Below are 14,634 nucleotides of genomic sequence, written 5' to 3'. Positions count from 1 at the left end.
GTCCTGGCAGCGCTGCTCTTAGACTAAACGCCTTTGTCGTCAGCGACGATGAGATCAGTAGCTAATGGCTCCGTGAAGAAAAAATACATAAAAGCAAGGAGAATGTTAATGAGGCGCGCGATGCGAACCTGGATTTTACGAGGATAAACGGAGCGGACTTCTAAATGAGCGAACCAGAGTGGCCTCAGCTTCGAGATAACGAGCCTAATCTACGCACTACACGTCACCGGGGAGCGTTTGCGTTAACTAGCTATATTAAGTTGCTTAACTGCCGTGTTAGCCATCTCCAGTGACGTATCGAAGGGTGACACACCAGGCCCGAGCCCCCGCCCCCGAAATTTTTTCCCCGTGGCATAAGAGTAAAAAATAATCAATTTAAGGAGGTGCCCCTCCTCCCCACCCCCGAAAAAACATTTCTGCCTATACAACCTGACTTTCTGTCTGTACAACCTGACTACCTACAATGATCTGGTTAAGAACTTTTTACCTCAGACGCCGAGCCTTTCCCCCACCTCAACTAAAGCTCAACCGGGCGCAGACCACCACCTTGCGTCTAGTTCAAACGAACACGTATCCCTCACCTCCCCGCTTTCACCTCATATTTCCGGACGTGTACTCAATCTCCCACTGCCGGTGCTGCGGCACTCACCCGGCTACGCTTCTGCATATTCTTTAGGAGTGGCCGGCACAGTACAGACACACTAACGCCACGACCCTTTCGTCGAAGCTCCAGGAGGCTCTGCGGAGCCCCGCTCTTGACGGCCAAACCTGGGCTACCCAGCACGCCCGTGAGGCGGCGGCGAGGCAAGCCCTTGACATACTCTCATGGAAGGCCTAGGCCCGGCCACCTAAACCTTCTGGTTTCTTATAATAAAGTTATTCCTCCTCTACTCCCCTGACCGGCTCCGTGCATTAGCCATTTGATGGGGCTGATGTATGTACTATAGAAACAATAAAGAAAGCATCAAATTTCGCCGTCGTGCGTGTGCGCGTGTGTCAAGCGTTTTACCCACAAGTTGTGCCGACACTTGCGCAAAGTTACAGAGATGCAGTACCTGCTGCCCTTAGGTTACTTCTAGTACACTCTACTTAGGGCCTGGCCACACGTGAGTGGCCTTTTGAGGCGGCGTCGCGCTTTTTCCCCATGGAGAGAGAGAGAGTGCGTGGCTGCGCTAAGCTGCGCGCCCTCTCTCCCCATAGAGAGAGGGCCGACGCCGCGTCAGAAAGCCATGCGCTGACGTGCGGCAACGCGTATATACGTGTGGGGAGGCCTTTATGCGTGATTTTATAGTCTGCGTTAATAAAACCTTCTACCACTTCGTCGAAGCACTCTTGTCTGCGTGTATTTTACGCATTTACCGACTTGCGTGCATGGTTTTGCGGCTTAGACGCTGCCGCATTGTTTACCTTCTTATAGTGTCATTGTTTTGCGTTACTTTCCGATCGGCTCACTGTCCGCCGACTCTTATTCACGTACGTAGTATATGTACATCTCATGCCGCTGTATGAACGGCCTGCTTCTTTTCCTGTGACATCCACGCGTCATTTGATGTCGGATGGTTTGATTTGATTGATTTTGATTTGTGGGCTTTAACGTCCCAAAACCGCCTTATGATTATGAGAGACGCCGTAGTGGAGGGCTCCGGAAATTTCGACCACCTGGGGTTCTTTAACGTTTCGCTGTGATGAATTACTTTCCGATATGCGTTAGTTCACTGTGTGCCACGTACCTCGTCGCTTCCTATCCACCGTCGTACAGGTGAATTTTGTGCTTCTACTGAAAGGCCTGCTCCGCCGTCAATGACGTCGCCGAAGTATGATGTTGTCACTCTTGTGCGTTGCTTTCTGTCTTGCATTAGCTCACTCTTCGCTGAGTAATACTGTGTTATTCCTTATACTACCGTCTTACTGTCTACAGTTCTGTCAAACGCAACAGCAGTGTCGTGTGCCTAGTTCGACGGAAACCCTTCTGTTCGGAAAAGTTCGTGGCGGGAAAATCAAACGCTGACCAATCGTCAAGCAACAAACTGAGACCTAAGACGCTTCGGTCCCGTTACTGGTATACCTTGTTCACAATCACACATCTCGTGGACGGTGTTATTGATACACCTCGTGTCGTAACTGAATGGCTTGGTTCTCCTGCCACAGCATGAATGTCGTACTTGCGGTCCCGATGGTATTATTTGTATGCTTTATTTCTTGTATGCGTTAGTTCGTATTGTATATGTCACCTCATCGACTCGTATGCATATTGCCGTACGGATGCATTTTGTTGATTCTATGGAACGGTGTACGTGTTTCTCCTGCTTCGACATTGCTGGAGCATTTGGCTGCCTGATGGTGTTGCTGTTACGCGTTAGTTTTGGTCAGCTTTAGCTGTCAGCTGTTCGCTATCGTGTACTGTCGTGCAAGTGCATCTCGTGCCGCTGTCTTAAGGACGCGCTTCCTCTGCCCTGAGATGGATGCCCCGTATAATGTTTGATGTTATCGCAAATGATATCGTGTTACTTTCTTCTAGCTTTCAGTTCGCTGGGCTCTAGCCCTTCGAAAGTCACGCCGTCGTATTCGTTAACTATACTGTGTGTTTAGAATAAACTAGCACTATAAGCACTCCACAATGGGAGAGCCACGCTGTCCCTTTGGGAACAAACCCCAAGAGCGAATATTAGAAGACAACAGTTGTGATTGCGAAGGCGCCCCTCTACATCCATTATATTTAGAAAAAAGTTTATTTACGCCATGTACAGAAAACGAAGGTTTCATAATATTTCAGTAATAATGTACCACGACAAACATCACTCTGTTGCGATTAAGACAACATTGCTCTAACATACATGACAATGTTGGCATACATGTACACAAGAACTCGATGTGATCCCGCAACCTTTTTGGGTGTGGCGCTTTTCGCTACTCTTTCTCTGTCCGCACTATAAGAGAATGGAACACTCTGCCACCGGAAATAGTTTGTATTGATTCAAGTGATGATTTTTTCCATGCTTTATGAATGTTTTTATGTGTTTGATTATATGTACTGTACCCTCACTGCTGCAATGACTTACGGCGAAGCAGGTACTTAATAAATAAATAAATTAAAGAAATAAGTATAATGATAAAATTAATGGTATAGCGATGCAATAGATGCAATGAAACACGATTGGTTGCAAACGAAATCGTGAATAACTATACTCAACGGGAGCTATATAGCACCACGTCGGTCGGAAAATGAGTTGTACCCTTTCGGGTTCAACGCTGACGAAAGGGCACGACCAAATATGCCGCAGAAACTCGTGCTTCCCGAGGGAAACAAAGCTCCTCAGAGAGGAACGCGAGGCACTTCGTCTCAGTCGGCTCAGTATCGGCCATAAAGCGCGCCGGCGGCTATTCGCAGCTACAGCACAGCCGCGCATGCATACATACTACTACATCCATACTACAAACGCATAAGGAGTACTTGGTATGCATTATGCGTCCCGATCGATTGGTGTGTTCCATTTTGTTCGTGTACGTCCCTCTTCTATGGACAGGTCTTGAACGGACCATCAGCCGTTGTTCGTATCAACATGGCGTGCGCTTAGCGGTATATACAAGCGTAAGAATGCAGGAGCTTCCTTCCTTTTAATCTTGTCTTTTTTTTTTTACCCGTCTCGTTTGTGAAGCTTTCTTCAGCGAACATCTCAAAGAAAACATGATCAATGCAGTCCGGTGGCTGCACGATAGGGAGAACTAAAATCACGCAAATGTTTAGAAACCTTCCATGAGGTCTCGAAAGGTTCAAGAGCTTCTATTCACGTCCAAGAGTCAGGAATCTAAGAGTTAAAGGAGATTTTTTTTTTTTTTGTATACGTGGCATTGTTTAGTTTCCATCTAAAGTAATAGCCGGAATCGATCTTTAGCGAACGGTTTGTGTGCTAACGAAAGAAAGATCAATTCACGGATTGCCGCCGCCGTAGCTAGGCACTTTTATGCATAACCCAGTATATATCCGTCGCAACGAAGATTATTTGTTTTACGCGTCTATTTGTCCGCGGACGCGATCTGCCAGAACCTGCGCATAACGGCCTCAGTTTAAGGAGTTAATGTGCTTTTAATAGTTTATTTTTAATGACAGCTTCCAGTTATAGTTTGAAGATATATAGTCTTTCTTAATTGTGAAGCTGTTTATCGAAACGTTTCTTCTGAGTCGATTCAGAAGACTATCATCGTCATAAACGGGTGTGGACCTCATAAATTTGGTGAATCCCGCAACCCACCACTGGAGCACTGAAAATGAACACGGCTACAGTTAACCCAACAAACGGCCGCGAAGCGACGGCGGGGACCCTAAGACCCCCGGTCCGCGCAACGAGAGGTTTTTAGCAGGCTAAGTAAACACGTTACGGAAAGGCGGCAACACGGAACCGGCGGACGAGTGCGCATGCGCGACCATTGTATGTGCATACGAAAAGGAACCGTGTCGTATTTCCGTGACGTGTTTCCGTAGCTTGATAAAAACCTTTAATATTAGAGGTTTTTAGCAAGCTACGGACACACGTTACGGAAAGGCGGCAATACGAAACCGGCAGACGAGTGCGCATGCGCGACCATTGTACGCGCACACGGAAAGGGACGATGTGGTATTTCCGTAGCGTGCTTCTGTAGCTTGCTAAAAGCCAACGGCGGCTGAAATAAGATCCCGAAAGCAACGGAAGGCTTACGCAAACGACGACGTATCCGTAGGTCTATATGAGACGAGCGAAGCGTTAGTTTCAGCTCAAGTTACTGTATCCGGAGTTTGGACATACGTGTCGTGTCTGTGGCTGTCTCCGGTTTAACTCGAACATATCTGCGGCAGAGAATCAACGTAGAAACAGCCTGTAACGCGATTTTACTAAAGACTAGCAGCAACGTAGATGCAAGCACATTAAGTCTTCAGGGTCGTAGTTTCAAGCCTCGCACGGCTTAGTCCGCGCTTCGACAATTTTTAAGGGCGAAGCACCCCAAGACCGCGCAATGTCCCTCCGTCCGTTAGCCGCCGCCCGGCGTCTGTATACGGCAGCTGTAGAAACCGAAACGACTGTGAACAAGGGAAGGGCTGTCAAAAGGCTGTTAACCAGAGAAAACAATAAAAAAAGGCCACAACGCCGTAAAAACACCGACATTTAACCACTCATCATTAATCAAAGCATTTGAGAGAACGAAATTCTAGCAAGAGCAGAATAACAGGGTGTTAACCAGAGCAAAAGGGGAGGCGACGACTAGTGATCCGATGCACACTGCTTCGCCCATCACCGACGTTTAGTTCGTGGATATGCGTGTTTTTTTTTTTTTTTTTTTTTGTCTTCATCTCTTCGCCCCTTATCCACTACACCATGTTTACAGCGCAGTCAACCGGACAGCAGACCATAGAGTAACAGCAAATATTTACTATGTTACTCTGTGAGTAAACCTTATTAGCCCTTTTTGTTGTTCTTCTCTCGTTTTCTCTCTTTTCTGTGCTGTCCTTTGAAAGCTTCTATAAATATCCTGGTCCCCTCATCATAAATCTCTCAGATCGCGCCATCACATATCTTGTCAACCACATTTCGACCAGACATCTAGCTTGGTGCCCACTTTCAGGATTCCGAAGTTTTTTTTTTAAGAAAAAAAAAACAGAACACAAAACTCAAGTTCCGATTGAATTCGATTCCCAGTTCTCTCAAATCGCCTTCTGCCCCATTCGCCTCGGGGCGTCTGGGCATTGAACGCCTCGACTTCCATCTCTCTTGGTGTTTTTTTTTTGTTTTGTACATTTTTTTCATTTACGGCTCGCTTTTTGTGTGTTGTGTATTTGTTTTCCTGAGAGCCATTTTCGTTTTCACCGTCGCGTCTTGATCGCTCGGCCTGTACGTGGCCGTAACGTCATTTAAAGCCTCCTATTTGTCTTCGAATTTGCGCCCGGCAGGCGGAAGCTGTAATGTCTTTATGTCCCTACGTGTGTCTCTAACAAAGTGCAAGACGGATTAAACAAAAAAAAAAAACCCCTCCTTGATTCCTATAGGAAGGACGCGGTATAATTTTTTTCTTTTTCTTTCTGTAACGCGGCTAGTCACAAGCACGTTTTGTTCAATCGATACAACGTTTTCGTTTTCTGTCTTTAGTGTTCCGTTTTTGCTTGCTCTTAGAACTGATGACATAAATTGGCGTCCCCGAAGAGCACGAGCAGAAAAGGCCGGAAGTCGTTAAGCAGAGATTACTGTTTAAAAAAAAGGGGGGGGGGGGAGGGGTGTCAGCAGAAAGTGACAGGAAAGGGCTGCGAAGGAAAGGCAGGAAGCTTAATGTTCAGTTTGCTACGCTGTGTGCTTCACGAGCGAAACGGGGAAGAGTAAAAGAGAGAAAATACGGTAGTTCTAGCTGAAAGGTAGAATGGCCCAAAAGCAACGTTGTTCAGTTTTCTGTGCTGCGCCTTTAACCGAACTTTGGTTCAAGCCTTATTGAACGGGATGGAGCGAGTGAAAGAGTAGTATGGGTGCCCGAAAGTTGGGGACTGATAGGGAGTTGCGGGCGCGTAGCCAGAAATTTTTTTTCGGGGTGTGGTTGGGTAGGAGGGGGGCATCTTTTCGATTTCGGGAGGGGGACCCCCTTAAAATGACCATTTTTGTGCTCTCTATGCCATGACAAAAAAAGATTTCGGGGGGGGGGGGGGGGGCACGTGCCCGTTGTCCCACCCCCTGGCTACGCCCCTGGAGAGATGAGGGACTATGGAATTACGGAACGGCTGGGACGCTAACCTGATATTGTACACTTTGCTACCCTGCACGTGGGAATGGAAATTAGAAGTAAGAGAAAGAGAGGGAGGAGGTATGAGCCTTCACAATCGACAACAAGCCTCCTGGTTAGGACATTTAGGTGTTTCTTCGAATAAATAAATAAATAAATAAATAAATAAATAAATAAATAAATAAATAAATAAATAAAAAGCATGGTCGGAGTCTCGCGTCAGTTGCCCTGAATCATTTGCAGCAAGGCTTGCGCTGCTTTCTGGACTGGCGAGCTGTGAGGGCATGGCTGCCAAGATCCGTTTTTTTTTTCTTTCGCTAAAGGCCGTCGTACCGAATATATAATCCAGGCACAGTGTAGGAAGATGGCGTTATTCATCAAAACGAGAGTAGTGACCCACGGTGGTGATCAATCGTCTCCTCGCATTTGCAGTTGGCGTATCCCTACTGAAACGTTCCGTATGAGAGTCCAATAACTCCATATGTTTCCATACAGAATACATATGTTTCCCATATATTTTCCATATCTTTCCGTGAGAATCTTACGGAAACATACGGAATTATTGGACATCGCATACGGAACGTTTCTGTAGGGATAGACGAATGAATCGGCCATTTCGATGCGATTTATGTATACGAGTCGGGGAAGGTCATCCCGGACGCATGTATGACAGAGTGAACGTTCCCTACAACTATGGGCTCTTTTCTGTTTCACTCTCTGTAAGTCGTAAGACCGGGCTGCTGGTAAGGGATATTGCGTCACGGTTTTGGGGCGTAAGTCGCGGGTTCGATTCTCGTACTCCGAAGCCCAAGTTCGGGCTTTCAACGAAAAACTTATTGATGAGCGCGGCATGCAGTCCTCGGACAAGCACAATTTGTTGCCGCGCAGTATAGCCGCCGTAGCACTCGGTATAACAGGGTTAGTTTCCACTGCGATGCACTATCTTTCATCAAAGCGGAGCAGGAATACGTATTTTTTTGTTTCACACTCTCGCTTTCGCTGTCTTCTCCACCGTGACCTACTTTCCGAGCCGTTGATATACAGAGACGTTCGCTCGCCAAGTCGACGCTGATGTTTCACTTTTTTGTTTGTGATTTTTTTCTTTTGTGATTCTTTCTTGAGGACTTCAGAAGAAATTTCTCCTCTTTGTTTAAGGAACCTTCTTCGGGCTTCCGCTGGATAACTTTCAAGTAAATCCTTTTTGTACCAGGCTAAACAAAGAAGTCAATAAGTATGAAACAAGTGGAAGAGCAACGAACGTTGAAACAATAAGTTCGAACATGTACCGCTATGTTGCCAGATTGTTTCGTTTGGCTATTTTGTCAAGCACAGGGCTTTTTTTTTTTTCGAATCCATCAGTCTTTTGTTTCCGTAATCTAGATTTCTCGATCTTTTGCGCCATGTATGGTGGTACTTGGACTTTCACGTCTGAGTTTATGGTATATGTCACGCGTGAGTTCTGTTCTCTCCGGAATTCGCCGCAAGCTAGCGAGTAGATTTTTCTTTTCTTTTTTTTACTACTCATGAAGTAGGTCAAGTAATCTGTCGAGAATTGCGCTTCGGGCGAATCTTTGTTTGTTTGTTTGTTTAAGCGTGTGGATTTGTGATGATAAGTTTTTTGTTGTTAACAGACTGTGTCTTGCCTTACAAAAACTGGAATTCGGGCGGGTTTGTAGGAATTCATATTAAACAAGTAGCGCGAAAGACAGGGACACAACGAACGCGTGTCTGGTTTTCCTGTTCCATCTTGTGTTCCTGTCTTTCGCGCTGGTTGTTCAGTAGCATTTTTTCCGCAGATATAATATGAGGAGAAGGCAGCACCAAAGGGGCTGCCCCGCCGCGGTGGTCTAGTGGCTAAGGTACTCGGCTGCTAACCCGCAGGTCGCGGGATCAAATCCCGGCTGCGGCGACTGCATTTCCGATAGGGGCGGAAATGTTGTAGGCCCGTGTGCTCAGATTTGGGTGCACGTTAAAGAACCCCAGGTGGTCAAAATTTCCGAAGCCCTCCACTACGGCGTCTCTCATAATCATAATGTGGTTTTGGGACGTTAAACCCCACATATCAATCAATCAATCAATCAGCACCAAAGGTGAGAGGAGGCGATTGAGCCACGGAGGCTCAATCTAACTAACGGACGTGCAAGTTAGACAATTTTAGTGGACTTATCGCTGAAGATCTATCATCGTAAGCAGGGCGAAACGTACCAAAGACAGATACAAAGTATATCTTCGTAAAGTATGCCCTTGCATGTATCTGTCCTCTTTGTACAAAGTACTATGAACTTCGTACGAGGTACCTATCCGTATCTGTCCTTCGTAAAGCTTCACGCTGTTTGCAGTGTTAAAGTATAGGCCCCCTACTCCGTCGGGAGAGGGGATGGGTATGGTTAGAAGAAGAACAACACCGGTGCCTTCCTTCCCATGTCGCTGATTGGTTGGACAGGTGATGACGTCACACGAATGTGAACTCACGATTGTGACGTCGTCACGCGACAATTTTTTTTTTGTTCGCGTTAGTTGTATTTACGTTTAGACGCTGTCGTTTGGAAACATGCCAATTTTATTGTCAAGTACGTGTCCTTAGAAAACGAAAGACAATCTGACTTAGCAATTAACAACAGGTCGCATCCCGAAGACAAATGTCATCAGTATTCTGTTTGTTTTACAAAATTTATTTGTGTTACCTTTATTAATTTCAATTGAACAGATCAAAGGTTTCCACGTGAGAGTGCGTAACTATAGGACGCTGCTGCCGTCGTTTCAGTCCGAACAGTGCTTTATCGTCGCGCGCAAACTTATCAGCGCTGCTCGAGGCGCGCAAAGCATCTCCAGTTCCGCAAGCAATACACTTCCAACGACGCTGTTTGTCTGCATCCGTTATCTTGTGCAGCTTTGCTCGCCACGCAATCACGCCGGAGACAAGCGGGGCATTGTTCGATCCTGCGTAATTGAATGGGACGCCGCCCGTCGAAGCGGGTGTGCTGTGTGGTTCTGCCAGCTTTCAAGGGAGGGGGGGGGGGTATAGGCGGATTAAATTGAATCTGACCAGGCTTTGTGTTGTTACGTGTTGATCGAGATTGTTTTGTTAAAAAAAAATTCCTAGAGAGTTGCGTAGGACGTGCGTATCGCGATCTTGGCAAAGCTTCACCCTCCATTCCGTGCTTGTTTTCGTGCACGGTATTGGTGTTAGGCTTGGAGAGTTTTTCCAGGCGCCCACGCGTTGGTGGATAGCTGCGTCTTGTCAGTATTGAATGGGCACTCCGTCGAGCGCGTTGTTGCGACATTTCATTGGGCTTTCGAGTGGGTGTGACGTCATGCCTGCTCTGTGTAACTGTCAGTTGCATGGCATTATCATTCATTTGTATCGACAACGCTGTTTTATACTAGCACGTTATTCTTGTAAACATGTTCGGTTCTTGTGCATTGCTTTTCCTTTATAGCAAAATCTGTTACGACGCCACAAGAACGGTCGCATGCACCGTAGTTGTCCGCCGCTGGTATCTGTAACCACTATTGCTCGAAATAAGGAAAGAAACTTCGTATATAAAACATCAAGAACACGATGGTATTCGAACCCGGGTCCCCTGCGTACCAGCTAGTTCAGTGTTCTATTAGTTAGCCAAGTCTGTGCTTCAAACGCCGTTCCCAACTGACCCTAAGCAGACTTGATGTCAGCGAAAAAATCGCGCTAACAGAAGTAATTAAGCGTTTCAGAACAACCAAAGAAGCACCAGGCGTCACACAATGCGAGTGGGTCATCGAATGCTTCAACCCATTACTGAACCTTCAGGCATCATTCTGCATCGTCGTCAGCCACAGCATAAAAAAAAATGCCACGAAATTTCTTGCAAGTATATGTAGCTGCGGCACCACGCTCCTCCGAAGAACGACGAAAAGTGGCATAGCGAATGCCTGCCTACTACACCAAAATTATGATTTATGGTGTAGTGGGTACCCTTCAAATCTGATTGTAGCAGTTACCCAAATAGTGTTCTAAAAAGGCTTTGAAAGGCCGCTCTTCTAGCTTACGCTGTGACTGTGCTGCGCGTTCCGCGCAGGAAGAAAGGCAGAAAAATAACTTTATTTTGGTCCCGTAGACCGGACTGTTCTGCGCAGACCTGGCGTTATTATTTTTTTTTTTGTCGTTTGTTCGGTGATTCGGACTCCGCAGACCCCGCTTACTCGTTGCTCCCCGTATCGCCTGCTAGGTACATTAAAGTAAATAAAAGTAAATTGGGGAACGAATTGGGGAACGAAATTGGGGAAATAATTGGGGAACGTTCGTAGAAACCCACCCGTCATCGCAGTTTTTTGTGTGTTTTTTACGGGAACGTACAGTAAATCAGAAAGCATGATTTCACATGTATTAGTAGATTGCTCTTGTACCAGGAGTAGCACTCTTGCGGTGAAAAAATGTTTGGTGGTCGAGAAAACAGACAGAAAAAAAATGGGGGTGTAGGTAGAGGGTTCAAGGCCCCCCCACCCTCCCCCGAGAAATTTGACTATTCTTTTTTTTTTAATTTTGTATGTCTATATAGTACACACACACGAACATACATCAAGAATGGTTGAAACCTCTCAAAAAAAAAAAATTCTGGCTACGCTGCTGCGTAAGTGGATGGTGACGCCATTCTGATTTTTTCCGTAAATCGCCGCGAAGTCATAAATTTTGGTGGTGCTTGATATGGCCTGCATGATTTTTTGTCAGACCAAAGGAAATTCATTTTTTTTCAACAGAGACAGACATTTAACAATGGTCAGATAGAATTAATGAGCCAGTGGCTCGAAAACACGACAGATATTGTTAGTAGCACGTAACCTCCTTGGTCGTGGACGTGGGACGCCCTTCCTGTGTGTGTTTTCGTTTTTTTTTTTTTATGAGTGCGCGTGCGTTTTTTTTTTCCCTCTATCTAACCCCTCTTTCTTGCCCCTACTTCCCCACCCCCAGCGCTGGGTAGCAAACCAGATGCCAATATCTGGTTAACCTCCCGGCCTTTCCTTTTTCACTCTCTCTCTCTCTCTCTCTTGGTCGTGGACGGTGGACCAAACTCTTAACTATACGTTTGGGTGCTGAGGCTCTGGCCCGACACTCGAGTGTAAAAGACATTTGCTCGCATTGGGACATTACGCCTCCCTAAATTACGCTACGTATATAACGATGCCGGTGTTGATGGTGAATCTGTTGCGACCGTGATAACGTATTAAGTTTCATTCAGTGCATAACGAATCCCGTTCTCGTTTTTCGCAGGCAATAGGCATTGTGGGCGACCGGACGCAGGACCTGAATTTAAAAGGTGAGCGTTTTCAATCACGTGATCGCGTGTGAGTGCGTGAAGCGTAGGGCTTCGTGGACACGTGGCACTTTTATGTACATCCGGCGACAAAAGTTGAGGGACTGCTCATCTGAGAAAACTTAACACGTATCTTTCATTGGTGTGTCGCTCGGAGGCTTTCCTTTAGGGGCATTGTGACGGGCTCGTTGTATATGATTAGGAGTGAAGTAGCAACTGAGTAGTATTGCATGTGTTCTTGTATGTTCATTGTGTGCGTTCGTGCGTGCTGCGTGGGTACGCAGATGTCTCGTGGTCACTATAGACTTGTGATGTTGACCGGATGTGTCTTCAGCAGGGCTGGTGGATTCCAGCTGCCTGCATCGTCTGCATACCCACTTGGCTTCATTCGTGCTCTGACCTGTAATTAGTATATAGTTGCGGTAATGCGAGAAGGACAGCTTCCCATATATAAATTACGATTTCTTTTTCAAGTATCGCATATATGTTCCTAAACGGTTGCATAAAGTAGAATCTCTCTCTCTCTCTCTCTCTGCAAGCTTACAAAAGCGGTAACGTACTAATTTTATAAATGTTTCTGTTGATATAGTATTTGGCGTCTGCGTCGTCCGGCTGTTTCCCGTAACTTAATTGTTACATCGTCTGAACGCCCTTTTCAACGATTTGCCAAGTTCTGTTTCGCGCGCAGCTCAATTTCTTATCACACGATTTTTGCGTCGCACTTCTTGTCCCTGTCTTCTTTTATTCCGAGTAAAACTTCCTTGAATTTTTTATTGTCTCTTACGGAGCGCTTGTTTGCTTTTAGTCAAGTGTTCAACCCCTGATTGATGTGATGTTTTCGCGCCGTTTTTCTTTCTTATTTTTTTTAATTCTTTCCATCTCGCGTAGCTGGCATTAAGTTGCCAGCTCTCTCTCGACAACAATTCGTTCGAGCTGACGAAATTAAATTCACCCGTACTACGCTGAAACTGCCGTCACTACATCAGAACATCCGGGTAGAGAGAGCTTTAGGGAGAAAGGTCATGGCTGTTTTTCCAGTCTATTTCGCAGTTTAATTTCTTGCCGCTCTTTTTTTTTTGCTTTCATCTCCTTTCTCAGAAAGGGAACTCCTGGAATAAAGTGGATTGGACTGATGATGTTTAGGCAACGTGTGCTGTAACAGAACATGTCGTCCAGAGAAGCAGCCTGGAATGTGTGTTTCATCCTCGATCTCACTTCTTTTTTTTTTCTTTGTACGAGGAGTGTAGGAGGTTTATAATTGACATTTGAAATGTTTGTTCGGCATGTCGGGAAGTGCTTCTGCAGGTTCAAGCGGAAGAGGTGCGCTGCCCTATTTTGCTTATTTATTTCTTCACGTTCGCGCGCTTGTTGAAGTTGGCGTTGTCTTTTAGAACCTAAACAGATTAGTATTTCGAAAAAGAACGCCCGCAAGGTTCGAATGTTGTTGCTAGAAATCGTACCTGAGCGCTTGGAAGGTGGTTCGTGTGAGCTAGCTTATCTTTAAAATGCGAATGCATTTCTTAGTCGGGCTCTGTCAGGCATCCGGCGTTGTCCGCGGCGCCACTCTCATTCCCTCTCCCATAGCAACAGCTTCGGGCGGCGCGCTTATTCTCGCCCCTAGCAATTGGAGGCACTGCGCCGTGCTCCCGACCGGGTTGCAGAAATTGAGGGTAGGTGCACCTATTACATGCACCTACCCTCACCCACAATTAGGTGCACCTACCCTCACCCACCTACTCTCGTCCACTTTCCTGTCCGCTCGCGCCTCACTCTCGACCGTTCGCTGGCTGGGCGCCTCTCTTGAACATCCGGAAATGTGTGCTCGAGACGCCGCTGTGCAACGCCAACGCCGAGCCGAGAACGCTGTTTGTTTTGTTCACTTCATGGTATTTTTGAACCGTGCACGGTAGCTACAAGAGCTGGAAACGCATGCCGCGTTTAAATAATTGAGCGAGTGAACGAGAGTGCTTGGGTGAATTAGTTAATGTTAACTAGTCGAGCACGTATTAAAATGCTGTAAAGGCAATAATTAGGAAGGTAATCAGGACACGTTCAGTGACTGGCAATATTAATGTGGGACTTTTTGTCGGTGCTAATGAACGCCTAGTCACGTGGTTCGTCCATTTACAGGAACGCCTGTGGCATGACATGATCACTGAAAAAAAGTTTAGTACAGAATAGAAACACCTGGTATATTGCGTACTCTATCTCAGCCTGAACTTTTAAAGGTGGTGATGCACCACAGGGGCGGAAAATGAAATGAAGGTTCGGATAGGATGCTGAATCTTAAAGTATATCGCTGTCAACGAATGTGCCTGTATGATGAGGAAGGGTACGGGCATCTGGCTACTTTTTGAGAAAGTTAAACCAGTGCAACATAATTATCTGACAGCTAGATATCTGATAGATTATAGATGTGCACATACGTCATACCTCTATGACTTTCTCAGATATGGTTGGTAGATGTACCACCACGTACGTTGCACGGTCTCAATATTTTTATTGCATCATCCTCTCTATATGGTTTTACAAATATTGAGGCCAGAATCATTCATAAAAAGTCTGTTTGTAGAAGAAAAAAATTGTGAGTCAGTTATTTCATTTATGG

The 14,634-nt window shown here is 46.0% G+C and overlaps 1 protein-coding gene across 2 annotated transcripts in view; it reads left to right on the top strand.

Moving 5' to 3' along the window:
- Positions 1-14,634, top strand: part of LOC119167160 (uncharacterized) — a 349,532-nt gene that overhangs the window by 295,258 nt on the left and 39,640 nt on the right. For both annotated transcript variants that reach the window (XM_037418600.2, XM_075867002.1), the window contains one exon: positions 11,984-12,029. In XM_037418600.2, the coding sequence (XP_037274497.1) occupies positions 11,984-12,029 (46 nt within the window). The remainder of the gene's footprint in view (positions 1-11,983; positions 12,030-14,634) is intronic.

The sequence above is a fragment of the Rhipicephalus microplus genome, chromosome 6 (assembly GCF_043290135.1).
Source record: "Rhipicephalus microplus isolate Deutch F79 chromosome 6, USDA_Rmic, whole genome shotgun sequence".
Taxonomy (NCBI): Eukaryota; Metazoa; Arthropoda; class Arachnida; order Ixodida; family Ixodidae; genus Rhipicephalus; species Rhipicephalus microplus.
This window is presented reverse-complemented; position numbering and strand designations above follow the sequence as displayed.